Source organism: Ascidia mentula, chromosome 3 (assembly GCF_947561715.1).
Source record: "Ascidia mentula chromosome 3, kaAscMent1.1, whole genome shotgun sequence".
Classification (NCBI taxonomy): domain Eukaryota; kingdom Metazoa; phylum Chordata; class Ascidiacea; order Phlebobranchia; family Ascidiidae; genus Ascidia; species Ascidia mentula.
In genome coordinates this window covers 17,448,228-17,475,392 of record NC_138568.1, presented here as the reverse complement: position 1 = coordinate 17,475,392, position 27,165 = coordinate 17,448,228, and the positions used below count along the sequence as shown (strand labels likewise).

The following is a 27,165-nucleotide window of genomic DNA, read 5'->3' as shown; positions in this document are numbered from 1 at the left end:
CGAAAAAAAAATGATTTCGTCGTGCGGCATACAGGTATGTCAACAAGCAAAACTACTAAAGCGTAACTGAAATTGTCAATGCGTAAATAACCAGTCATCCGTATATTCTATGATGTCAGAGAGCTTGCAATGAAGTGCAGGTTTAGATAAACAAAGGGGCGTTAAGGTTTTAAATATTATTATAATTTTTATCTTGTTTTTATTGAAATAAAGGGTCGGGTCTAGTGTACACAAGACTGTGGTTTTCATCCAGAAGATTTTTTAGTTTTTTTTTAAGTTTTGGATTTTTAGGAATTAGACATTAACCTGTTGTATGTCATGTTGAATTTCAAAACTTGGGTCCCGGAAGGAAGTGATCTTGAATCCTGTTGTTTAAAATGTATAAACCGAATATTAGTTTCTTGATTATCAGTTTTTATTGGGCCATGCCAACAATTAACTTTCATAGATCTTCTGTGACATCACTTGCAACCATTATTACTAATCTGCCAAAAAATTCAAAAGTGGTTTTACAGTTTTATTTGATCTGGTTTAATTTAAACAATCTTTTTTGCAATTTAGGTGATGTGTTTATACCAAAATGTTTTAAACTTGCTTTTGAGAAGTATACCAGTAAAAGAATGACTCGATGAGGTTCACAAAAACCATTAACTATACCAAAAGTGGTGTCAAAGGCCACTATCGCGACTAATATTGGATGTAATACTTTATTGAAATGTACACTGACCATGAAACTCCAATGTCCATTGACATTACATCAGTGTGTGGTGCACGAAATCAGGCAAGTGCAGCAACGTATCACCCAACTTCGATGTCCCACACTTCAGACAAACACCCCCGGAGGATGTTGGAATCATTCAACATGCTACGCAAGCGAAGAGAACTGTGTGATGTGGCTATTATTGTTGGGACTGTCAAGTTGTTTGCTCATCGTGCTGTTCTTGCTGCAGCATCCCCATATTTTCATGTAAGTTTAGTTGTTCCAGGATATTTTAAAAAGACATTACCTTGTTTCATTTAATTTCATGTCTGAACATACATGCGTGCAAATTTATTTCTGTGCCTTGGCAATTTGTTTGTAAAACAAAACTTATCTGTGATGTCAGTCAGGTCAGTTTCATAATATGAATTGAACTACACCAACCACGCCATTCAAACTGATGATGGCATAAGTTCTTGCCGAAACGTTTTTCGTACATGAAACATAACAATGTTAACAACAGTATGGGCCAGTCTTTTTATTCTCAGAATTATGAGCAAATCCATTAATAGTGTTCCAAAACTTATATACCTACATGCATACAGTTATTAACAGCGAACAAGTCATTGTATTGGAGTAACATTTTGTGTTTAGGCCATGTTTACTGTTGAGCTAGCTGAAAGTCATCTACGTGAGATTGAAATTCGTGACATTGAGGAACGGGCAATGGAACTACTGGTGGATTTTGCGTACACGTCACAGATAACTGTGGAAGAGAGCAATGTCCAGTCATTACTACCAGCAGCCTGTCTGCTCCAAATGGTGGAAATTCAAGGTAAACATATGTATTGCATATTCATTTATTGTGGGGATTGATGTTATTGTGTAATCGCACTTTTACTACAAATTTGTTTCCATTTTGTCTTAATTTTGTCATAATAAAAGCTGTGAAATTATTGATTTTATTGATACTTTGTCTGCATTTAATAGCTTTGAAAATATATGTATTCTATGCCAAAACAAATTCATGTTTAAATCCCTTATGTAGGAGATAGAAACTATTTAAATTTTTTCTATTTTAGAAATTTGCAGTGAATTTTTAAAGAGGCAGCTCGATCCATCCAACTGCCTTGGTATAAGAGCATTTGCCGACACTCATGCTTGCCGTGAACTACTAAGAGTTGCTGACAAGTTCACCCAAGCTAATTTTCAAGAAGTTAAAGAAAATGAGGAGTTTCGGCTCCTGCCTGTTGAGCAACTCATTGAGATCATAAGCTCAGATGATCTCAATGTCAGATCTGAGGAACATGTTTATAAGGCTTTGATGACTTGGATTCAACATGATATTGCTGAAAGGAGACCACTGCTGCCTAAGGTTTCTGCAAAATTTGCCAATGCTGTATTATTGTCACTTGTAACGTTTTGTACTGTAAAGTAGTATTGTGTCAAATTGATTTTTAGGTTTTTATCACATATTATTGTGTTAAAAACGCAATTCTCAGTTCTTTTATTAGGGCAGCAGTTAAACTTCTTTTGTTGGGTTATGCAATAAAAAACTGTGTTTCAAATATATTGCAAAGGGGGCTCTAATTCATTTAAACCAGCAAACAACAGTGGTTTGTTACAGGATAATAGGGTGTTCAACACATGTAATCAATCACAAACCTTAAAACAAATAAAACTATATGGTTTAATATTTTATTTTAGGTTTTACAACATGTGCGGTTGCCTTTGCTCACTCCAAAATTCCTTGTTGGAGTTGTCAGTGTTGATGCTCTCATCCACAATGATGAACAATGCAGAGATTTGGTGGATGAGGCTAAGAACTACATGCTTTTGCCTCAAGAGCGACCTCTGATGCAAGGACCGAGAACAAGGCCCAGACGACCGATCACCAGAGAAGTTCTGTTTGCAGTTGGCGGTAACTACAATACTATGACAAATTAATAAGAAACACAATTGCCATGTATGTCGGTTGTTGCAATTGTGTTTTATAAAACTGGTAATATATATGCGTGTCAATTATATACATATATTAAAACTGGATCTATTAAAACCAAGACATGTGGTCAGGCTGCCCATCGTACTGCATATCGCAATGCTTTTTGAGACAAAAGCAATTTTGCTATTAAAATCAAGGATCGGCAGAGCTTTTTAAGGATTTATTACTCTCAGCATTATTTTAAAAGCATTGGATCCCTAGTTGTAGGCTTCATGGTCATAATGAAGTATGTTTTTTAAAAAAAAATGTTAAAAAAATCAGATAAAAAGTCTTTATTTTATCAAAGAGTTCTATTTGGTAAATTATAATTTTATTTTTACTTCAACATACAGGTTGGTGCAGTGGAGATGCAATTAGTTCAGTGGAACGCTACTGTCCTGAAAATCGTGAGTGGAGATTGGTTGCACCAATGAGCAAGCGGAGATGTGGTGTCGGTGTAGCTGTGTTGGATGACTTGCTCTATGCAGTTGGTGGCCATGATGGCACTTCCTACTTAAACAGTGTTGAAAGGTGATTAATTACTAATTGAGTAATTTTGATTTTGCTGACTGTTTAGTTAGTTGCTTTGGTAGTATTTCCTATTTTTTTTTTGCAACACTTTGTGCACATACATAAATTTTCTAGACATCATACTAGCCCCAACTTTGGTGTGCATAATGTAATATGTCGAAAAAATCCTGCTTGAAACTATAGTACGTGCTAGTGCATTGTTTTTTAGAGACTGACTGATAAACAACTCTATTTTCATGAGCTTTTTTAATCTCACTATTTTTGACCAGAGACTGATATGGCGCATTGAAGAAATTGAATTATGTCAGGCACTGCTTTTAACTGAACATACTAAATCTACTACCTAAGTTAAATTCATGTAACCGATTATTGTTCTGTAGGTTTGATCCGCAAACAAACCAATGGTCGAGTGATGTTGCACCTACCAGTACTTGTCGAACCAGTGTTGGTGTTGCCGTTCTTGATGGATATCTATATGCTGTTGGTGGGCAAGATGGAATGTCATGTCTTGACATTGTGGAAAGGTAATTAACACATTATGGCAATGTAACCGACTCAGGCTGGTGTTTGCAAGACATCTAAAAGTGTAATAAACACAAAATCATTTCAGTATGGCAAAAATTGCCGGACTTGAGATTTATATGTGTTGAGAAGATTTCTTACCAAGCAAAAAAGTATTGTAAGCAAAATGTTCAAATGATGATGACATAAGCTGTTGCCGAAACGTTTTAAATGAATAAAACATGTTAATGTTTCAACTGTATGGGCAGTCTCTGTATTCTCAAAAAAGTACTATTATAACTTTATCTAGCCATTATCCAAAAGCAATTTTCCACATATAAAATTTCATCACTACAAACTGCAATGGATAAGTGACATATAAAGTCACGCCACCAACTCTTTAGATACAGCCCTAAAGCGAATCGCTGGAGCAAAGTCTGTTCCATGAGGACTAAGAGGCTTGGAGTCGCGGTTGCTGTGCTTGGTGGCTACCTGTATGCGGTTGGTGGGTCTGATGGCCAAACGCCCTGGAACCTGGTTGAAAGATATGACCCCAAGGAGAATCGCTGGACTGATGTTGCACCGATGAGCACAAGACGAAAACACCTCGGTTGTGCTGTGTATAGGGTAGGTTGGGGGACTCCCTACAGGGGAAGTACCCCGGGTGGTTGTTATTTTTGTTGAATTACTTCTCTTTTTTGGAGCTTGGTTAACTGTGGTTGGTGTGTGGGTGTTTGTTGCATGAGTAAGCACTTTGTCTGTTAAGCTGTGTATGGATGATAAAAATATCATTAACGTAACCACGTGCCTGTGATGACGTCATACAACTTGGGAGTGAATGAAAATAACAAAATCAAACACAAAGAGTTTGCTTTTCCTTGCTCAGGGGTGCAAAAAAAATGCAGAAAGTTACAAACACTTGCCCGTCTTAAACCTAGCTTTTGTTTTTTCGCAGGACATGCTTTATGCTGTGGGGGGACGTGACGACACGACCGAACTGAACACAGTTGAAAAATACAACCCTACCAGTAATGTGTGGAGCACAGTGGTGGCGATGAACTCCAGACGAAGTGGGGTAAGTAAAAAATATTTGTTTCCAAAAAAATAGTGCAAGTGTTCACTGCGTAATTTAAGTTGTAAGATAAGTCTTACTTGAGAATATAGAGACCCATATTGGTGAAAGCATTGACATGTTTTCTTGCAAGTTTCAAACACTAACTATATACTGATGATGAATGCAGTTAGTGTTCGAAACGTCTACTCTCTAGGTAACATATTAGCTTTGACTTATTCTATTTCAAGTAATTGACATGTTTAAAATGTTTAAAACATGCCGTGTCAATGTTTTTCACTGTATGGGCCAGTATCTTTATTCAGAATTCAGAATTAGGAGTAGACCCGTAAATAGTGTTGCTAAGCCTTACCTATTATCCACCTGTCACATACTTTCGTAATAGGTTGGACTGGCCGTCGTGAACGGACAGCTGATGGCAGTTGGTGGCTTCGACGGCACGAGCTACCTGAAAACCATCGAAATTTACACCCCCGAGGCAAATACATGGCGCATGTACGACGGAATGCACTACCGGAGACTTGGAGGGGGCGTGGGGGTAATAAGACTCCCCCAGACATAAACGCCGACCACGCCCTCGGCAAAAATGAACTTCGATGCCTGTGACCACTGGATGGTGAAGCGGATCACGAAAAGGTGTATTCACAACAACAGCTTATGATTATTTTTTTGCAAAATGGCTACAGAGTCCATTTTTTGGCCATAGAAATAGCAAATTTCGGCGTTTTTAGCCTTGTTTGAAGCAGTGTTTTCATGTTATTTTGTTCTGGAGCCCGTTTGAAAATGCAAGCCCTGATTTAAATCACGTGCGAATATGCGTGCGTTTTTAGCACTTGAATGCAAAAGCTAAAACAAACAAAACGTGGATGACAGCCTTTACACTGTATACAATCATGCTTGGTTAACTGAACGTTTTGCGCATAGGTTACGTCAGATTTGCCGTTTATTTTTATTTAAATTAAGTTGGTTGGTCAACCTGTTTATTTAAAAAACGAACGTTTTTTGTCTTTGTGATGAATATGAAATTATTTCATGCGAATCGTTGTCACTTGTCCCATAATTTCTATAACAAAGGGTGTTTTATTGGGTCTGTTTAAAGTTTTCTTATTTCTAACTTATTCTATTCTTATTTCTGACTTGCTACTGGACTCTAACAACACAAACAAATTTTGTAACACTTTGTCTTGTGACTTTTGTCTGACCGATGTCTCTCTAGCATTGGTAGTTGCAGTGGTGCAAGTTTTTTCTTTGTGCATAAATTATCACTTATGGTTGGTTAAGTTGTTTCAACGCCGCCATCTGACTTCGACCACTGTGACACTTTTACATTTTGTTTCATTTTCTGACAATAAACCTGCTTGAAATTTTGAATAACTTTGGTTACTGTGATTCATGCTGTATTATGTGGTGATCACTATTCTGATAATATTTTGCTATATTTTAGGTAAGCGTAAATGGTTATTAGCAGAAAGAGAGATAGGATCGTCGTCAATTTGTCGTTTCGCACCGAAGAACGACAAACTTTACATTTCACTGAATGTAACATGGTCGACTGCACAATTTTAACAAACCACACTCCCCAGGTATTACCTATCTTTACCACGCTGGAAAAACGCACACTTCGACAGCTGTTAGCAATTTACCTGGGCGGCTTTGATAGATAACTTTAATATCCGGAAGCAGTTCAGACGTTTGTTCATAAAACTTTCCATTGTAGTTCTCCATGTATACTCTTCCTCGTTGTTACCTGTAGGTGCTTTCCCTACTGGTACAACAAATTCCTTCAATCTTTACAAAACATTTGTATTGCGCGTTTCGCTCAAATCCAGTACCCGCGTGAGTGAGTGTATCTCAAATTGTGCGGCTACCTGGTGCGTCGTGTTGATTTATAAGTGAAAACAAATTAAAAAATAATGACGGAAAATGACAAGTTGAATCTACCTTGGGTGCAAAAAAATCTACCTTATTCGGCTAAAAATTTTAAAAATGCTCAAAATCGTGTGATATTCATAAGTTGGTGTGTCCCAAGTGGATGCGGTAAATTTTTCAACTGAGTCACACGCAGAAAAAGGCTGGAGTAGCGCAATGGCTTAGGCCAGGGGTGCACAACCTTTTTACTATTACCGGCCGCAACACACACACCACTGTGTGCTAACGGCCGCCACTGAATATACTGTTTTTTCAACGATATACTCCTGATAATTACGACAAGTTGACGTGAGCATTATTTCAAAGGAATGGAAATGATTCCTTACCTGAAAAATGTGCACTATTTATTATTTACATTTGCCAAATTACGTATATTACAATGTAATGAAATGTCGAATTATTCAATGGCTGCCTTGTTCTTGCACGCTTGGTTCACGTCTCCATCATAAAATAAACCACTTCCCATTTGGGATTAAACGCCCTTTTCTCTTGTTTTACAACCTTTTGCGTTTCAGCGACATGACTGAGTGATTCCATTGTTTAGCTTTTCGACAACTGTACATGCGTACATGACAATTCACCGATATGCTATAATTTTTTTATGACGTCACCATCCGTATTGTTGCGGTGGCTGCACCAGTTACTATTCGCTACTGCGAACGAATGTGTATAACGCGGAAATGGAAATGGGCCTAATTAAAAGCTTAACTCCTGAGACCGTTGGAAAAACAAGTTTCTGAAGCAACGACGGCCGCCAATGCATGTATTTTGATATAAATGTGCACGGCCGCAAAAAATAGCGTCCGCGGCCGCAGGTTTTGCACCGCTGGCTTAGGCCAATACATTCGCACATGTTGGCCACCTTACAATATCGTCGTGCTTTGACCACAAGTAACTAACACTGGCGGTGTAGTAATATGATGCGATTGGTATTTGTTCAACGAAGTTACACAGAAATGGAGCAACAAGCTGAACAACAAGGAACTGAAATTGTTTTGCTTGGTTTTACCAAGCGAAACTATTCTCTCTGTTTGGTTCATAAATAAAACAACCTAATTCCATATCGTTCTGACGTTATGTTACGAGAGAAAGAAACGCCAAGGAGATAAAAGACAATTGACTAATAACTGTAATTGCTCATGGGTACTTATACACTTTCTTGCAGAGTCTGCATAAATTCATGTAAATATGTAATTTTCCGATTGTACTGGTACTCGCATGTGACAATGTCATTTATACGAAGTTAACATTTCTGTATGCGATGCAATCAAATATCGCCTGACGTAAACGTGGGGTATTTGTTTCCATACAACTTTGGCCTATTGTGCTTTACAAATTGCTTAGTGACGCGCGTGTTCAATTTCAAACAGGTTTCGGGAAGAGGCTGGTTTCGCTTAGTCAAAACCATGGTTCCATAAATGTTAGAAAACAGGTTGTGTTGTTGTTATTTGCGTCAGTCTCGCCAGAACCAGTATCCAATTCAAATTGATAAGCACATAAACGTGTTTCAGTAAAACAGAATGTCCTGCACCATCGACGAGGCTTGCGAGGAGTTTTGCCATGTAATATCTGAAGAAGAATGTGTGATACCTCCAGGTTTGAGCAGGGGCGGTGTAATTGAGGTTGGCATAAAGGGAAAAATTTGTGACAAAATCGAGAAGTTAAAAAGAGAAGATAAAGACCCAGTTAAGTTTGACAACCTTGTGCGCATTTCGTACGATGTGTCCAAATTCAAACCAAATCAACTAATTCGCCAAATCATAGCAATACTTTGTGATAATTCATTGTACAAACGCAAAATGTGTATTATTTTGAGTGTGGACAGCAAATCGGAAGCAGCCATTGTGGTACTAACAACTGGTCGAACTGAAATCTTCACCAACCCAAAGTCGTCAGATGAGGATCGTGGTCTTTGGGATCAGCTCTTTTTTGAAGGCAGGTGTGATTTGTGGACAAGCAAAGGCCGCACAGAATATACAAAAGAAAAATTAAAAAAGATTCGTGAAGAGTTTAAAGCAGGTTTTGTAAGCATGTGGTCCCAGCAATTTCGAAATGTCAGCGAGCTGGACCGTTGTGTTCTGTTTGGTTTGGCTTTCGAAATGGCAAAGCCCTTTCTTCGCAACCACGAAAAATACCACCAAGTGAAACACATTCCAACTGCTGCTTGCATTAAGTTTGCTATTGATATTGGAGAGTGTCAACACTTGGAGAAAATCTTCGGAGAACGGAATGCTACAGGGAATCAAATAGGCAAACGACATAATAAAGACAGATATGTACTGCGCAAAGAAAACGCTGAAGAACTGATAAAACGGTAAGTGTTTGTAGATTAAAACGGCAAGTGTTTTTAAGTTCTTCAACCATAATCACGTGGTTGCATAAAGTCGCATTTCCATGCTATTCGTAAGCGTTGACCAACGTGTGCATAACAAGATGCAAATGTATGTTATTTGCATGATCTGGAGTCATTTCAGACTACAGTAAAAGCAATTTAAACAAACAATACAAATTTTGTTTTTCAGTATGTTGACTCCAAATGAGGACGGCAATTTCCAGAGAGAGGAGGTGGGCAAAAAAGTCAATGAAATCAAGAAGTTTCTCGCTGTTAGCGATTAGTTCGATCGTAAATTTTCTGCATGGTTATAAAGTTATTCTTTTGAGGCTTTTATTTCGGTGATTCCCAATTTTTTTGTAGCCACGGTCCCCTGTTTACAACATAAAGTTTGCGGACCCTCGCGTGATATTTACCAAAGTTCTTGCGACAAATCAAGTTGTAAATTAACACCACGGTCTCTTGGGAGTCCGCGAGTTCAACAAAACGCAGTTTTAATCGATATTACACGAGAGTTTTGCTTCATTTCTTCATATAAATTTGCTTGTATATATGCGCTTTCCTGTTTCTGCCTTCACTTAGAGTAGTGTAATGCAGTGGGGAGTTTATGTTGAACTAATAACAATTTTTCTGTTCCGATACGATTTGAACAAACAAAACATTTTTAATTGTGCTGTTTGATTGTGTATAATTACCACAAATGACTTACGCCCATCGACATAATTTTCACACCTTAAAACAATTTGTGTCAACGCTTTTACCAGAAAACGTTTTTACCCTTCTTACATTCGTATTTCGGTGAAAAAAGTTTCCGAATCGTTACCATCAATTTATCTTTCTCAACTAACAGCGCAAAACTTAAAAGTGCCTTGTTTTGTCTTGTTTTTTTGATTGTTTGTGTTTTGAATTAGCTTGATCTACAACGCGAAAATATACTTACTTGCTGGTAAAGGTGGAAAGAAGCCTGGTAAAACGTTATGGTATCATGTTCACTTGTCTGTGCACGAGGTGTGTACATATAGAGGTTGGTCACTCGCTTGACATTTCCTCGTTTATTATTGTTGGGACTGTCAAGTTGTTTGCCCATCGTGCTGTTCTTGCTGCAGCATCCCCATATTTTCATGTAAGTTTAGTTGTTCCAGGATATTTTAAAAAGACATTACCTTGTTTCATTTAATTTCATGTCTGAACATACATGTGTGCAAATTTATTTCTGTGCCTTGGCAATTTGTTTGTAAAACAAAACTTATCTGTGATATCAGTCAGGTCAGTTCCATATAATGATTGAAACACACCAACCACGCCATTCAAACTGATGATGGCATAAGTTCTTGCTGAAATGTTTTTCGCATACATGAAACATGACAATGTTAACAACAGTATGGGCCAGTCTTCTTATTCTCAGAATTATGAGCAAATCCATTAATAGTGTTCCAAAACTTATATACCTACATGCATACAGTTATTAACAGCGAACAAGTCATTGTATTGGAGTAACAGTTTGTGTTTAGGCCATGTTTACTGTTGAGCTAGCTGAAAGTCATCTACGTGAGATTGAAATTCGTGACATTGAGGAACGGGCAATGGAACTACTGGTGGATTTTGCTTACACGTCACAGATAACTGTGGAAGAGAGCAACGTCCAGTCATTACTATCAGCAGCCTGTCTGCTCCAAGTGGTGGAAATTCAAGGTACACATATGTATTGCATGTTCATTTATTGTGGGGATAGATGTTATTGTACAATCGCACTTTTACTACAAATTTGCTTCCATTTGTCTTAGTTGTGTCGTAATAAAAGCTGTGCGATCATTGATTTTATTGATGCTTTGTCTACATTTAATACCTTTGAAATTATGTATTCAATGCTAAACCATATTCATGTTTAAATCCCTGTAGGGAAGTTGGAACTATTTACATTTTCTGTTTTAGAAATTTGCAGTGAATTTTTGAAGAGACAGCTCGATCCATCCAACTGCCTTGGTATAAGAGCATTTGCCGACACTCATGCTTGCCGTGAACTACTAAGAGTTGCTGACAAGTTCACCCAAGCTAATTTTCAAGATGTCAAAGAAAATGAGAGATCATAAAACTCATAGAGATCATAAGCTCGGATGATCTCAATGTCAGATCAGAGGAACATGTTTACAAGGCTTTGATGACTTGGATTCAACACGATATTGCTGAAAGGAGACCGCTGCTACCTAAGGTTTCTGAAAAATTTGCCAATGCTGTATTATTATCAATTGTAACGTTTTGTACTGTAAAGTAGTATTGTGTCAAATTGATTTTTAGGTTTTTATCACATATTATTGTGTTAAAAAACACAATTCTTAGTTCTTATGTTAGGGCAGTCGTTAATGTTTCTTTTGTTGGGTTATGCAATAAAAAAACTGTATTTCAAAATATTATTGCAAAGGTGGCTCTAATTCATGTAAACCAGCAATCAACAGTGATTTGTAACAGGATAATGGGGTGTTCAACACATGTAATCAATTGTAAACCTTAAAACAAATAAAACTATATGTTTTATTGTTTTATTTTAGGTTTTACAACATGTGCGGCTGCCTTTGCTTACGTTGGAGTTGTCAGTGTTGCTGCTCTCATCCACAATGATAAACAATGCAGAGATTTGGTGGATGAGGCTAAGAACTACATGCTTTTGCCTCAAGAGCGACCTCTGATGCAAGGACCTAGAACAAGACCCAGACGACCGATCACCAGAGAAGAACTGTTTGCAGTTGGCGGTAACTACAATGTTATGACAAGTTAATAGTAAACATTTACCTATGTATGTCTGTTGTTGCAATTGTGTTTTCAAAAATTGGTAATATATATGCATATCATATATATTAGAACTAGATCTATTAAAACCAAGACACAGTGTCAGACTGCCAATCTTACTGCATATCACACTGCTTTTTAAGACAAAAGTAACTTTGCTATTGAAATAAAGCATCAGCAGAGCTTTTTAAGGATTTATTACTCTCAGCATTAGTTTGAAAACATTGGATCCCTAATTGTAGGATTGATGGTCATAATGACGTATGTTTTAAAAAAAAATGTTAAAAAAAATCAGACAAAAAGTCTTTATTTTATCAAAGAGTTCTATTTGGTAAATTATAATTTTATGTTTACTTCAACATACAGGTTGGTGCAGTGGAGATGCAATTAGTTCAGTGGAACGCTACTGTCCTGAAAATCTAAGTGGAGATTGGTTGCACCAATGAGCTAGCGGAGATGTGGTGTCGGTGTAGCTGTGTTGGATGACTTACTTTATGCAGTTGGTGGCCATGACGGCACTTCCTACTTAAACAGTGTTGAAAGGTGATTAATTACTATTGCATGATTTTAATGTTTAGTTAGGTATTGCTTTGGTAGTATTTCCTATGAATTTTTGCCACACGTTGTGCACATACATAAATTTTCTAGACATCATACTAGCCCCAACTTTGGTTTGCATAATGGAATATGTCGAAAAAGACCTGCTTGAAACTATAGTACTTGCTAGTGCACTGTTTTTTAGAGACTGACTGGTAAACAACTCTATTTGCATGAGCTTTTTTAATCTCACTATTATAGACCAGAGACTGATATGGCGCATTGAAGAAATTAAATTATGTCAGGCACCGCTTTTAACTGTTATACTAAATCTACTACCTGAGTTAAATTCATGCAACTGAATATTGTGTAGGTTTGATCCAATAACAAACCAATGGTCGAGTGATGTTGCTCCTACCAGCACTTGTCGTACCAGTGTTGGTGTTGCCGTTCTTGATGGATATCTATATGCTGTTGGTGGGCAAGATGGAATGTCATGTCTTGACATTGTGGAAAGGTAATTAACACTTTATGGCAATGTAACTGACACAGGCTGGTGACTTTTCTGAAGGGATTATGTTGCATAGTTCCAAGACCTTAAAATGTAGCTAGTCCCTTAGATTGCATCTTGTGATAAACACAAAATCATTGTAATACAGCAAAAATCGCAGGACATGAGATTCATTTTAAGTTTGAGATTTCCTTTAGCAAAAAAGCAAACCAAGCAAAAAGTTCGACTGAGGATGTCATAAGCTGTTGTCCAAATGTATAAAATGAATAAAACATGTCAATGTTTTCAACAGTATGGGCCAGTCTCTGTATTCTCAAAAAAGTATGAAATTTATCTAGCCATTATCCAAAAGCAATTTTCCTCATATAAAATTTAATCACTACAAACTGCAATGGATAAGTAACATATAAAGTCACGCCACCAACTATTTAGATACAGCCCTAAACTATTTAGATACAGCCCAAATCGCTGGAGCAAAGTCTGTTCCATGAGGACCAAGAGGCTTGGCGTCGCAGTTGCTGTGCTTGGTGGCTACCTGTATGCTGTTGGTGGGTCTGATGGCCAAACACCCTGGAACCTGGTTGAAAGATATGACCCCAAGGAGAATCACTGGACTGATGTCGCCCCGATGAGCACAAGACGAAAACACCTGGGTTGTGCTGTATATATGGTAGGTTAGGGGACTCCCTACAGGGAAGTACCTGGGTGGTTGTTATTTTTGTTGAATGACTTCTCTTTTTTGGAGCTTGGTTAACTGTGGTTGGTGGGTGGGTGGGTGTTTGTTGCATGAGTAAGCACTTTGCCTGTTAAGCTGTGTTTGGAAGATAAAAATATCATTAACGTTACCATGTGCCTGTGATGACGCCATACAACTTGGGAGTTTGCTTTACCTGGCTCAGGAGAGCAAAAAAAACTACAAACAGTCAGAAACACTTGCATGTCTTAAATCTAGCTTTTGTTTGGTCGCAGGACATGCTTTATGCTGTGGGGGGGACGTGACGACACGACCGAACTGAACACAGTTGAAAAATACAACCCTACCAGTAATGTGTGGAGCACAGTGGTGGCGATGAACTCCAGACGAAGTGGGGTGAGTAAAAAATGTTTGTTTCCAAAATAAAAGTGCGAGTCTACAAGTGCTCTCTATGTAATTTTGGTTGTAAGACAAGTCTTATCTGAGAATAAAGAGACCCATATTGGTGAAAGCATTGACATGTTTTCTTGCAAGTTTCAAACACTAACTATATACTGATGATGAATGCAGTTAGTGTTCGAAACGTCTACTCTCTAGGTAACATGATTATTAGCATATTAGCTTTGGCTTATTCTATTTCAAGTAATTGACATGTTTAATTTGTTTAAAATGTTTAAAACATGCCGTGTCAATGTTTTCAACAATATGGGCCAGTATCTTTATTCTCAGAATTATGAGTAGACACGTAAATAGTGTTCCTATGCCTTACCTATTATCCACCTGTCATGTCACATACTTTCGTAATAGGTTGGACTGGCCGTCGTGAACGGTCAGCTGATGGCAGTTGGTGGCTTCGATGGCACGAGTTACCTGAAAACCATCGAAATTTACACCCCCGAGGCAAATACATGGCGCATGTACGACGGAATGCACTACCGGAGACTTGGAGGGGGCGTGGGGGTGATCAGACTCCCCCAGACATAAACGCCCACCCCCCCCCCTGGCGACAATGAACTTCGATGCCTGTGACCAATGGATGGCGCAGCGGATCATGAAAGAATGGTGTTTCGGAAAGGTGTATTCACAACAGCAGAGTATGATTATTTATTTTGCAAAATGGAAGACAATTTTTTGGCCATGGAAATAGCAAATTTGGACGTTTTTAGCCTTGTTTGAAGCAGTGTTTTCATTTTTTTCGTTCTGGAGCCCGTTTGAAAATGCAAGCCCTGATTTAAATCACGTGCGAATATGCGTGCGTTTTTTGCACTCGAATGCAAAAGCTAAAACACAAACAAAACGTGGATGACAGCCTTTACACTGTATACAATCATGCTTGGTTAACTGAGCGTTTTGCGCATAGGTTACGTCAGATTTTCCGTTAACTTTTATTTAAATTAAGTTGGTTGGTCAACCTGTTTATTGAAAAAACGAACGTTTTTTTGTCTTTGTTTTGAATATGAAATTATTCCATGCGAATCGTTGTCACATATCCCACAATTTCTATAACATTATTAGGTCTGTTTAAAGTTTTCTTATTTCTAACTTATTCTATGCATATTTCTAACTTGCTACTGGACTCTAACAACACAAACAAATTTAGTAACACTTTGTCGTGTGACTTTTGTCTGAGCGATGTCTCCCTCTAGCATTGGTAGTTGCAGTGGTGCAAGTTTTTTCTTTGTGCGTAAATTATCACTTATGGTTGGTTAAGTTGTTTCAACGCCGCCATCTGACTTCGACCACTGTGACACGTTTACATTTTGTTTCATTTTTCTGTCAATAAACCTGCTTGAAATTTTGAATAACTTTGGTTACTGTGATTCATGCTGGATTATACGGTAATCACTATTCTGATAGTATTATGCTATATTTTGGGTATGCGTGAGTGATTATTAGCAGAAAGAGAGATAGGTTCGTCGTCAATTTGTCGTTTCACGAAGAACGACGAACTTTTACCCTTCACTGAATGTAATATGGCCGACTGCACAATTTCTTTTGTTATTCAGATAGCAAATGTCAAATATGAGACTAACGTTGACAGCTATGTATATCGTTTTTCCTGACAATAACCGTTGCAAAATTTTAAATAGCTTCGGTTGAAAGGACATAGGATCAGGGTAAGGCTCATTCTGTTACAGATTATGTTTTTTTTTGCTATGTGAAAATGCTTGTCAGCAGAAAGAGAATATAAATGTTAACGATACGGGTGTAGACGTTTAATGTAAAATATGGTGTTAACAGTTGTGCGAACGTTTGTTTGTCGTACATAACTATCATAAGAAAATGCTTGCCTATGATTGGCTGAAATATTTATTGCACAAGGTGGTTTTATACTGAAGAGGTTCCCAAACAGAGGGCGTCGTTTTCGTGTTATTGGGACGTATTAAGATTACTCGAAGGCTTTAGGGGAAGTTTGTTTCCATAACAAACTGAACTTTTCAACTGTTGCAGCAATAAAAACGACGTATTGTATTACGTAAGCGAAGTTGTCCTACAAAGAACGGTCAACATTTTTTGGGTGCGTCGCCAAACCATTTGTTAGAAAGATGATAACGTCATCGCAAAGGGCGACATGTTTGGAATCCCTGGATTAGGCTACGAGTTGCGTAGGACAGAAAAAACCTCTAAAAATAATGTTGTCTAAAAAGTTTAAGGTACCGCTGGTGAGTGCAGAAATATTTCGCTTGGTCGACCAAGCAATTAGAGAGTTCTCTTGTGTGTACGTGTTATTTCGGAACCAATCAACAGCATTAGGCAATATGACGTCACAGTCAGGTTTTAAGGGAAGGCCGGTTAAATCGAATCAGGAATAAGCGATAGTTACTGTAGTTGCAGAAGGTCGATTGCTAGACATTCACCCTTTGGTCCAACAAAATATATCTAAGCATTTCTGGCTCCGTATAAAACAATTTTTACGCCGATGGACCATTTCTTCAGAATGCTTTATGAAGCCCTGTTTTTGTTGGTTGGCAAACGTCAAGTGTGGTTTAACGAAAACGGGTATACCCCTGTCTTTTAAACAACTATGGTGCACGATCGCTACCAGGCGTAAACGACCGGGGTAATTCCCATTTTACAACCCTCAGTTTTTATCGAGCGAAACTATTGTTAAAAATATCCCGTACTGTCCCGCTATAGTTAAAGTAACAAAATACCCGTGAGTTTAAAATCTCTCTCTCTCTCTCTCTCTCTCTCTCTCTCTTTCTCTCTCACTCTCTCTCTCTCTTTTAGAACTTGGTTAGGCTGGATTAGGTTTAATTGAAATTTGCACAATTCGTACAGAGCTAAAGGTACAACTGATTATCAACCTTTTAATAAAGTCATTATATAACAATATTTGCCATACGTGTACCTAAGTCAGTTATGTAGCAGGGTTTTGCAAACTGGGGTATGTACACGACTGTAGCTCATTTAAGGGATCGCGGTGATATGATGCTGTTGGGCAAAGTTGCATTTTTGCTAAAGTCGAAAATTAGATAAAAACCTACACAGTTTACCAAATTAGATTAGAATTACGAACATTTTAGTTTTATTCGTCAAACTCGAAGATTAGAAGTTGTCCAATCGTAATCCTAAGCGAAAACCACAGGTGCACTTTCAAAACATAAGTGTAAAAAATCTGTACAAAACAAATCCCCAAAAAATATTGCCATTCATATCTAGATTCTAGTCATCAAACCAGGAGTTAAAAATCGTGGGCAAGTTTTTAGCATAGTACTGGATTCTATGTAAAATGTCGTGCTCCATCGACGAGGCCACAGAGATGTTTTGCAAAGTGATATCAGAAAAAGAAGAAGATTTGCCAGATTTGTGGGATATGGACAGTATTGGCGGAGGTATAAAACAAAACATTCTTGATAGAATTAACATACTAAAAACTATGAAGAAAAAGTCTGTTAGCTTCTCCAAGCTTATGTATAAGTCATACGATGTGTCGGATGTGAAACCAAGCGAACTAATCCGGCAACTCGTTGCTTTGTTTGGCGACGATTCTTTGTACAAACCTGGTATGTGCATTGTTTTGACTTCACACGAAGGCCCAGAGGCGGCCGTTGTTGTATTGGGGCCTGGCCGACCCGAAATATTTACCAAGCCAAAGGAGTGCGAAGAAGACAGGGGCCTTTGGGGCAAACTGTTTTACCAAAGCAGGTGTGCTATGTGGAGAGACGAAGGTCAGCATAAGTATTATGAAGACGACAAATTACAAGAAATGCGCAGAGAGTTCAAGGCGGAGTTTCCCGGCATGTGGTCTCAGCCAATTGTTAAAGTTAACGAGCAATACCGTCACATTGTATACGGTCTGGTTTTCGAAATGGCAAAACCCCTTTTTCGAAACCACGAAAGTTTTGACGAAATCAAACACATTCCAACTGCTGCTTGCATTAAGTTCGCTATCGAGGCCGGGGAGTGTCAACACTTGGAGAAAATCTTTGGAGAACGGAGTGCAACAGCAGATGGACTTGTTACACACTCTATATATGAACAGCGTCGAGCGAACGCCACAAAAATAATTGAACGGTCAGTTGTCGGTCAAGAAATTAGTTGCCCGAACTTTAAATAGGAAATACAATACACAATAATAGTTTTGGAATATATAATATAAAAAATAATATATTTGCCATGATAGAACCACACTTGCAAACGGACCAGAAAAATATTATTGAAAGCTTAAAACTTGGCCTAAAAATTGGACGTGTTCTTCCGCCTAAAATATAGATTTATTTTATCAAATAAAAAATTTTCATACATTTTAGGGTGCTCACTTCCAACAAAGACGGAAGCTTCCAAAGAGACGAAGTGAACAAAAAAGTCCAAGAAGTGAAGAAGTTTCTGTGTAATATCGATTAGTTTGTCGTTATTCAGTTTGTTGTGATCTTCGGTAAAATCCTATTGATTCTTGCACTGCATGATTTGTGCATTTCGATTTTGTGTTATATTTAGATACTATAGTAGTCTGTACATGAATTGAAACTTTTCATGGTGGTTTCTCTTTGTTTACGCACATTTACTACACCCAGCTTCCACCTGAAATTGGTAATTTTCACACTCAAAAACAAAGTGGTTTTAGCATTTTTAACGACATATTTTTTGGAACTTGCTTCATTTTTATTTCGGCTAAAAGAAAATTCAGAAAAATCACAGTCCAATTACCATTCTTAACTAACCACGCAATTTTAGGTTGATTAGCTTTTTTGTGATGTTGCGTCGGAATGGGTAAACAGGATTGTCAATGATTTGTCACATAATTATACAATAAATATGCATTAAGTGTGCAATGGAAATGCACAGTATTGGTTGTAGAGGGCTTGGAAAGTAGTTATTAACAACCAATCGCAGAGTAAATTAAGGCAATGAAGATATTTTATACGGAAACTGAATCACATCTCAAACGAGTTGTATTAGCACATTAATACATGCTCTTATTTGTTCCACTAATGATAAGCCGTCCTTAACAAACGACACTCTTCAGGTATTAACTATTTTGAAAACACTTCAATAGCGGTTAGCAAACTGTCGGATCCAAATAACCAGGCCGGCTTTGATTGATAACTTTAATATCCGAAAGCAGTTCAGACGTTTGTTCATAAAACAGTGATTGAAGTCCAATGTAGTTCTTCATATATAACCTTCCTCGTTGTTACCTGTAGGTACTTTCCCTACTGGTACAACAAAGTCCTCCAATCTTAACTAAATATTTGTATTGCGTGTTTCGTGTTTCGTTCAAACCCAAGTATCCAAGTAAGTGAGTGTCTCTCAAACTGTGCGTCGCCCTGGTGCGTCTTGTTGATTTCCAAGTGAGAACGAACTGTTTTTCGAAAACGAAAATGACAAGTTGAATCAGCCTTATTCGGCTAAAAATTGCGTCGCACGCATAAAAGTGAGTCGCACGCATAAAAAACAATTCGTTTTCACTTGTAAATCAACAAGACGCACCAGGGCGACGCACAGTTTGAGAGACACTCACTTGGATACTTGGTTTGAGCGAAACACGCAATACAAATATTTCGTAAAGATTGGAGGACTTTGTTGTACCAGTAGGGAAAGTACCTACAGGAAACAACGAGGAAGGTTATATATGGAGAATTACAATGTAATTCAATCACTGTTTTATGAACAAACGTCTGAACTGCTTCCGGATATTAAAGTTATCAATCAAAGCCGGCCTGGTTATTTGGATCCGACAGTTTGCTAACCGCTATTAAAGTGTACGTTTTCCCAGCGTGGTCAAAATAGTTGACACGAAAACGAAAATGACAAGTTGAATCAGCCTTATTCGGCTAAAGTGAGTCGCACGCATAAAAAAGTTGGAGAAGCGCAATGACTTATGTCAATAAAGTCGCACATGTTGGCCACCTCACAATATCGTTGTGCTTTTACCACAAGTAACAAACAATGGCGGTGTTGCAATATGATGTGATTGGTATTTGTTCATCGAAGTTACACTGAAACGGCGCAACAAATTGAACAACAAGGAACTGAAATTGTGTATTTGATTTGTGTTGATACCTTGGTTTACCAAGCGAAACTGTTCTCTCTGTTGGGTTCAAAAATAGAACAACGTAATTCAATATCATTCTGATGTTATGATGCGAGAGACAAAAAAGTCAAGGAGTTAACCCTTTGAGTAAGAACTCTAATTGTTTATGGGCACTTACACTTTTTTGCCAAGTCTGCATCAATTGATGTAAATCTGTAATTTGCCGATTGTGCTCGTACTCGCATGTGACGATGTCATCTATACGAAGTTGAAATTTCTGTATGCTTTGCAATTAAAGATCCACTGACGCTGATCGACTGCCACACTTTGTGAGTAATTTTGGACACCAGACCAGCAAAGATTTGATGTTGGCACCACCAAGCAGAACAGGCTGATTTCTGTGGTCCCTGTGTCATTTTCCCATGATGTAAACAGTTTTGTGTTTGTTTTACGCAGTGGTCTAAAGAATGTCGGTCTGCGCTTCGGCCTGTGAGGTCTGCAGAGCAACAAAAAAGAAGTTCAAAAATTGTCATGTCTGGGCGTCATTTACTTTGGCAGCCATTAACCGTTTTCTCGTCAAAACGCAATGTTAGAGCTTGTGGCTCGGAGAAGGGCAGGAAAAAAACGACTGCTGTTCACGGAAAACTAAATATAACTTTGTAAACATGTGGTATTTGTTGCCACACAACTTTGCCCTGGAGATACTGTGCTTTGCAGAGTGCTAAGCGACGGGCGTGGTTAATTGCAAACAGGTTTCTGGAAGAGGCTGGTTTCGCTCAGTCAAAACCATGATTCCACAATCGTAAGAAAACACATTGTATAGTTGTTATTTGCGTCAGTCTCGCCAGACCCAGTATCCAGTTCAAATCGATACGCACATATACGCAGTAAAACAGAATGTCCTGCACCATTGACGAGGCTTGCGAGGAGTTTTGCAATGTAATATCTGAAGAAGAATGTGTGAAACCTTTAGGTTTGAGAAGGGCTGTAATTGAGGGTGGCATAAAGGGAAAAATTCTTGACAGAATCGAGGAATTGAAAACCAAAAAGAAGAAGCCGGTTAAGTTCCACAAACTTGTGTGCATTTCGTACGATGTGTCCAAATTCAAACCAAATCATCTAATTCGCCAAATAATTGCAATACTTGGTGATAATTCATTGTACAAACCCGGAATGTGTATTATTTTGAGCGTGGACAGCAAATCGGAAGCAACCATTGTGGTATTAAGACCTGGTCGACCTGAAATCTTCACCAACCCAAAGGTTTCTGATGGGGATCGCGGTCTTTGGGATCAGCTCTTTTTTAAAGGCAGGTGTGATTTGTGGAGAAGCAAAGGTCTCGCCGATTTTACAGAAACAAAATTACAAAAGATTCGTGAAGAGTTCAAAGTAGATTTTGTAAGCACGTGGTCTCAGCAGTTTCGAAATGTCAGAGAGCTGTACCGTCATGTTCTGTATGGTTTGGTTTTCGAAATGGCAAAGCCCTTTCTTCGCAACCACGAAATATACGACCAAGTAAAACACATTCCAACTGCTGCTTGCATTAAGTTTGCTATTGATATTGGAGAGTGTCAACACTTAGAGAAAATCTTCGGAGAACGGAATGCTACAGGGAATCTTATAGGCAAACGACACAATACAGACAGATATGTACTGCGCAAAGAAAGCGCTAAAGAACTGATAAAACGGTAAGTGTTTGTAGATTACAACGGCAAGTGTTTGTAAGTTCTTTAAGCATAATCATGTGGTTGCATAAAGTCGCATTTCCATGCGATTCGCAAGCGTTGACCAACGTGTGCATAGCAAGATGCAAATGTATGTTATTTACATGTTCTGGAGTCATTTCAAACTACAGAATGTCTTAACACTGCTGTAAAAGCAATTCAAACAAAAAATACAAATTTATTTTCAGTATGTTGACTCCAAATGAGGACGGCAATTTTCAGAAAGAGGAGGTGGACAAAAAAATCAATGAAATCAAGGAGTTTCTCGCTGTTAGCGATTAGTTTGATCGTAAATTTTCCGCTTGGTTATAAAGTCTTTTTTTTTGAGGTTTCTGATTCAGTGATTCCCAACTTTTTTGTAATTCGGTCCCCTGTTTACAACATAAGGTTTGCGGACCCTTGCGTGATATTTACCTAAGCTCTTGTGAAAAATAAAGTTGTAAATTAACCACCCCACGGCCTCTTGGGGGTCCGCGAGCCCCACAAAACGCTATATTACACGTGATTTTTGCTTCACTTCATATTATAATTTCGCTTATATATATGCGCTTACCTGTTTCTGCCTGCACTTAGATTAATGTAATGCAGTGTGGAGTTTATGTAGAACTAATAACGATTCGTCTGTTACGATGCGATTTGAACAAACAAAACATTTTGTGCTGTTTGATTGTGTATAATTACCAAAAACAAATTTTTCCCCTTGCTCCATTCGTATTTCGGCGAAGAAAGTTTCCGAATCTTTACCATCCAATTATCTTTCTTAACTAACCGCGCAAAATTTAAAAGTGCCTTGTTTTGTATTTTGAATTAGTTCGACCTTCTACACGAAATTATACTTACTGACATCCATTTTGGTTGTTTGTTGCTAATGTTGTCTGTGGCGTGTTGAACCGTGCTGGGTAAACATGATTATCAATGGTTTTGTGACATAAATATGAATGAAAAATACATTAAGTGCGTAAAGGAATTGTGTCGTATTAATTGTTATGTCGAGGGTTTGGATAGGAGTTTTTAACATCCAATCGCAGGGTAAATCACGGAAATGAATATAATTTATACGGAAACTGAATCACATCACAAACAATTTCTTCAATTTGCCGTGTCAGTCTCTGGTCTATGCCTATAATGCTTGCTTGTGCACTGCTTTTATAAGGGACTGACTATGAAATCACTTTATTAGCACGAGCTTTCGCGAGATTGATCTCGCTTCTTCAGGTGCAGCAAATAGCGTGTCAAATAAAATGAGGTAACAGCGCCAAAAAACAAGAAAGAAAAAAAGCACGAAGAGGTGATCATTGTTGGTCACTTAGTGCCCGTGGCATCTTGGTGCGTGGAGTGACTCATGAAGCCCCAGTCTCTATTGAGAGCGTGATTGACAGAGTCAAACTTTTCGATGTGGCGTTGTTCCGCCGTCTCTCTCGCTAGTCTAGTTCTTCTCTTTACCTTCTGTAGAACCATAACCCTCATATCTCCCACACTGTGGTCAGGCTCGTTGAAATGAGCTCCTACCGGTTTCTCGGTATTGTTGTGCCGAATATCACACTTGTGTCCGTTCATTGTTTGTTGTATGTGACGACGATGGGGATTCGTGTGTTTTTGCTACCACGCTGGTTCTCTTGAATAAGCCGCTCTCGTGGGACGGTTGTCGCTCTTGTCATCTCCTCGTCTACCATGCTGGATCGGTAGTCATTCACTATAAGCCTGTTACGCAGTTCACGCAACTGTGCGTTGCAGTCATCACGACGGGAACATATTTATCTGTACCGGAGTGTTTGTGAGTGTACAATGGATCGATACACATGTTTCGGATGGGCACTGGAAAGATGTAGGTTTTTGCCGCTGTCCGTTGGCTTCCGGTATATGGAGGTAAAGAGTTTACCGTCGTTCAGCGAAACCGTTACGTCTAAGAAATGCACCGATGTGAGCGAGTGTTCCATGGTGAACTGTATGTTAGGATCCTCCACGAAGGTTCGAAGACAATTCTCTCCCCCAGTCCAGATGAAAAAGATATCGTCGATAAATCGACGGTACAATACAAGGGACGGTTTCCAGGTGTTCGTTAATCGTTCCTCTAAATCTGCCATGAAAATGTTCGCGTACTGTGGTGCTAGGCGTGTGCCCATCGCCGTCCCCTTGACCTGAATGTAGTGTTCATCGTTGAAGAGAAAGTTATTGTGTGTCAGAATGAACTTGGTCAATTGAATAGCAATTTCTGTGAAGTCATCTTCTTCGGGAAGTATTTTATGCAAGGCTTCCAGTCCGCGTCCGTGGTCTGTGTTGCTGTACAGGGATATAACATCCAACATAACCACTATAGCCTCGGGTGGAAGGTGTTTGATGGAGGATAGCTGTCTGATAAAATCCGTGGTGTCCCGAACATGGCTATTGGCGGCTTGAGCGTGTGGCTTTAATAATTTTTCCACGTACCCCGATACCATTTCCGTGAGCGTGCCAATGCCGCTTACAATTGGACGTCCTGGAATATTCGGTTTGTGTACCTTGGGCAACATGTAAAAAAAGCCTGGTGATGGGAATGTTAACCCACACGGGGACTTCTACCAAGGAGAACTTTGGGACATACCCATGTGGAGGCGCGAGATGCGCACAGTGCCACCTGATAAACCGGGCTAATCAGCTCATGACTAAGCATGGGCAACATTTTTCACCACAGGGAACATTTTCCTGCAGGTCAACCAACGTCATTTACGCCTTAACGTGTGCTCGCTGTCCACGAGCTTTGCACATCGGACAGACCGGACAAACACTTAGACAAAGGATGAACGGACACAAGTGTGATATTCGGCACAACAATACCGAGAAACCGGTAGGAGCTCATTTCAACGAGCCTGACGACAGTGTGGAAGACATGAGGGTTATGGTTCTGCAGAAGGTCAAGCGAAGAACTAGACTAGCGAGAGAGACGGCGGAACAACGCCACATCGAAAAGTTTGACTCTGTCAATCACGGTCTCAATAGAGACTGGGACTTCATGAGTCACTCCACGCACCAAGATGCCACGGGCACTAACTGACCAACAATGATCACCTCTTCGTGCTTATTTTCTTTCTTGTTTTTAGCGCTGTTACCACATTTTATTTGACACGTTATTTGCTGCACCTGAAGAAGCGAGATCAAGCTCGCGGAAGCTCGTGCTAATAAAGTAGTTTACTATAGTCAGTCTCTTACAATAGCAGTGCACAAGCAAGCATTATAATCACAAATGATGTGGTTTTAGCATACTAAAAATGCTCTTCTTTGTTCCACTAATGATATAACCTAAACTTAACAAAGCACATACTTCAGGCATCAACTCTTTTTACCACGCCGGGAAAACGCACGCTTCTATTGTGGTTAGCAAACTGCCGGATCCAAATTATCTGGCCGGATTCGACTGATAACTTTAATATCTGGAATTAGGAATATCACTAAACCGAAAAGTCATTACGACGCGTACCACCTAGTTGAGTGTAACCTTAGGGATGAAGTTAACGAACAATTTGAGATCACTTACGATTTTTAAATACGAACTATATCCGCAAATTACGGAAAGGTGCTCGCGTAGCACCTGGAATGCTATCACGTACCACCGGTTGGGAAACACTGGGCGTATCGCATGTCTAGCGGAGCGTAACATTTCAATTCCAGGCGTTATGAGGCCAACCTCGACTACCACGCGAGCAACAAAACAAAAATAGAAACACAATCAGATGCGATGACGTTAGGTTTTTGTTGTCAACGTAGCGTTAGAAATACAACCTTGGTGTTTTATGTTAATCAGGGATTGCGCCACATGACTAATAAAGAACTGAGTAATGCTTGAAATTGATTGGTGACCATTTCTTTTTTTAGGCTCAAAATAAAATACACCCAGCGAGGAAGACTGGCTTCCCTTACTTAATGGCAAAAACATCGTCGGCGCCAAATTAGTTTGACGCCCACCCCCAAAAAAAACTTGTAAATAATGTCAGGCATTATACATAAACAGTTACGAATTTTGAACAATGACATGTAAAGGGCAAACGTTGGAATACCTTCTTCACTTACAGTTGCTGTGACAATCTATACGGATACTAACAAACACACACACATTTAAACAAAGATAACAAGTCGATCCAAATGCACATAGAAAATCCCACAACAAACTGGAAATAAATGTATGGCATCGGTCTATTGAGCAGTGACAGAAAAAAAGCTCTTCAATTGTCTGACTTTTTGGGCAACGTCCGTCATCTGTATGTTTCCATCCATGTTGGAAGCTAGTGTCCTGAAAATATTAAAACAGTTGCCAATTAACGTCGATTTTACGGCACGTGACTTTAGGTTCAATTTATGTTTAAATTCTAACGCCTTTTGTATTGACTTGAACACTAGATGATTCACAAATTATATTATAACGATACTAACCGCTGGACGAGTTCTTTGGCCACGTTATAGCGTCGCTTGTATTTGTCAATTCTGTTGTTATCGAAGTCAGCACAGGAGAAATGCTGGCCAAATATCTTCTCCAAATATTGACTTTCCCCTGCCTCAATGGCAAATATGATACAAGCTGCGATAGGTATGTGCTTCAAATGCTGATGGTTTCGATGCAAACGCACCAAAGGCTTTGCTATTTCATTGGCCAATCCGTACAAGATATGACGATACAACACGCCAACGTCAGCAAATGGTTTAGTCCAGGTTTGAAGAAACTCCGTCGCAAAGTTTTGTCGAATATTGAGCAGGTCGTTGTCCTCATATTCAGTACGACCTCTCTCGCGCCAATGAGCACACTTCGTGTCACAAAAGAGTTTGTGCCAATACGCTCTGTGCTTGTCATTCTGCTTTGGACAAGTGTATGTTTCCAACCGCGCTTCGTCAAACATGAAGATCACTGCATCTATTTCTCCATTTAGAAGCAAGGCAACGCACAATCCGGGTTTGAATGTGGATCCATCACTAAATGCGGCAACAATTTGTCGGACCAACTGGTTCGAATTAACCATAGACACCTCGTAAGATTTGCAGGTAAGGTCTTGAAAACTACAGGATCTTTTTCCATGTTTTTTTAGTTCTTCAATTCTGTCGCAAACTTTGACCTTTAGATTGCCACCAAATCCCCTCATGTCCCACAGTTCATCTGTGTTTAAAAATTCTTCATCTGAAATTACGCAGGACAACTCCTTCATAGCTTCGTCGATCAGGCAAGACATTTTCAATATTTTTAGTTTTCGTACAAATCTTTCAAACCAACAACAGTTCAGACGTTTGTTCATGAAACAGTGATTGAAGTCAATTGCGGTTCTCCATATATAACCTTCCTCGTTGTTACCTGGAGGTACTTTCCCTACTGTTCATTGAAAGGCCACCTTACAGCATCGTCGTGCTTTGACGACAAATAACAAACAATGG

At 38.9% G+C, this 27,165-nt stretch overlaps 4 protein-coding genes and 1 pseudogene across 5 annotated transcripts; 3 read left to right on the top strand and 2 right to left on the bottom strand.

Annotated features, from left to right (window-relative positions):
- The first annotated feature begins 567 nt into the window (after window positions 1–567).
- LOC145894126 (kelch-like protein 20) lies at window positions 568–6,150 on the top strand. The gene is made up of 9 exons (XM_082982598.1): window positions 568–967; window positions 1,355–1,535; window positions 1,783–2,075; window positions 2,408–2,621; window positions 3,035–3,212; window positions 3,593–3,736; window positions 4,118–4,340; window positions 4,669–4,788; window positions 5,171–6,150. Exons 1-9 carry the CDS (start codon window positions 716–718, stop codon window positions 5,345–5,347), a joined length of 1,782 nt encoding a protein of 593 aa, XP_082838724.1. The 5' UTR covers window positions 568–715; the 3' UTR covers window positions 5,348–6,150.
- A 1,971-nt stretch (window positions 6,151–8,121) lies between these two features.
- Window positions 8,122–15,366, top strand: LOC145894127 (kelch-like protein 20; annotated as a pseudogene). Its single transcript, XR_014401539.1, has 10 exons — window positions 8,122–9,028; window positions 9,237–10,169; window positions 10,558–10,738; window positions 10,979–11,255; window positions 11,593–11,793; window positions 12,197–12,373; window positions 12,741–12,884; window positions 13,332–13,548; window positions 13,848–13,968; window positions 14,380–15,366. The product of XR_014401539.1 is annotated as a kelch-like protein 20 (transcript).
- A 5,572-nt stretch (window positions 15,367–20,938) lies between these two features.
- LOC145894129 (uncharacterized) lies at window positions 20,939–22,187 on the top strand. Its single transcript, XM_082982600.1, has 2 exons — window positions 20,939–21,738; window positions 21,963–22,187. The coding sequence occupies exons 1-2, from the start codon at window positions 20,948–20,950 to the stop codon at window positions 22,054–22,056; spliced, it is 885 nt and encodes a 294-aa protein (XP_082838726.1). The 5' UTR covers window positions 20,939–20,947; the 3' UTR covers window positions 22,057–22,187.
- A 1,341-nt stretch (window positions 22,188–23,528) lies between these two features.
- Window positions 23,529–24,212, bottom strand: LOC145895819 (uncharacterized). The gene has a single exon (XM_082984601.1). The coding sequence runs from the start codon at window positions 24,210–24,212 to the stop codon at window positions 23,529–23,531; it is 684 nt and encodes a 227-aa protein (XP_082840727.1).
- Window positions 24,213–25,482: 1,270 nt separating this feature from the next.
- Window positions 25,483–27,022, bottom strand: LOC145894128 (uncharacterized). Its single transcript, XM_082982599.1, has 2 exons — window positions 26,179–27,022; window positions 25,483–26,038 (listed from the first exon to the last, which is right to left on the bottom strand). Exons 1-2 carry the CDS (start codon window positions 26,964–26,966, stop codon window positions 25,942–25,944), a joined length of 885 nt encoding a protein of 294 aa, XP_082838725.1. The 5' UTR covers window positions 26,967–27,022; the 3' UTR covers window positions 25,483–25,941.
- Between the last annotated feature and the right edge of the window lie 143 nt (window positions 27,023–27,165).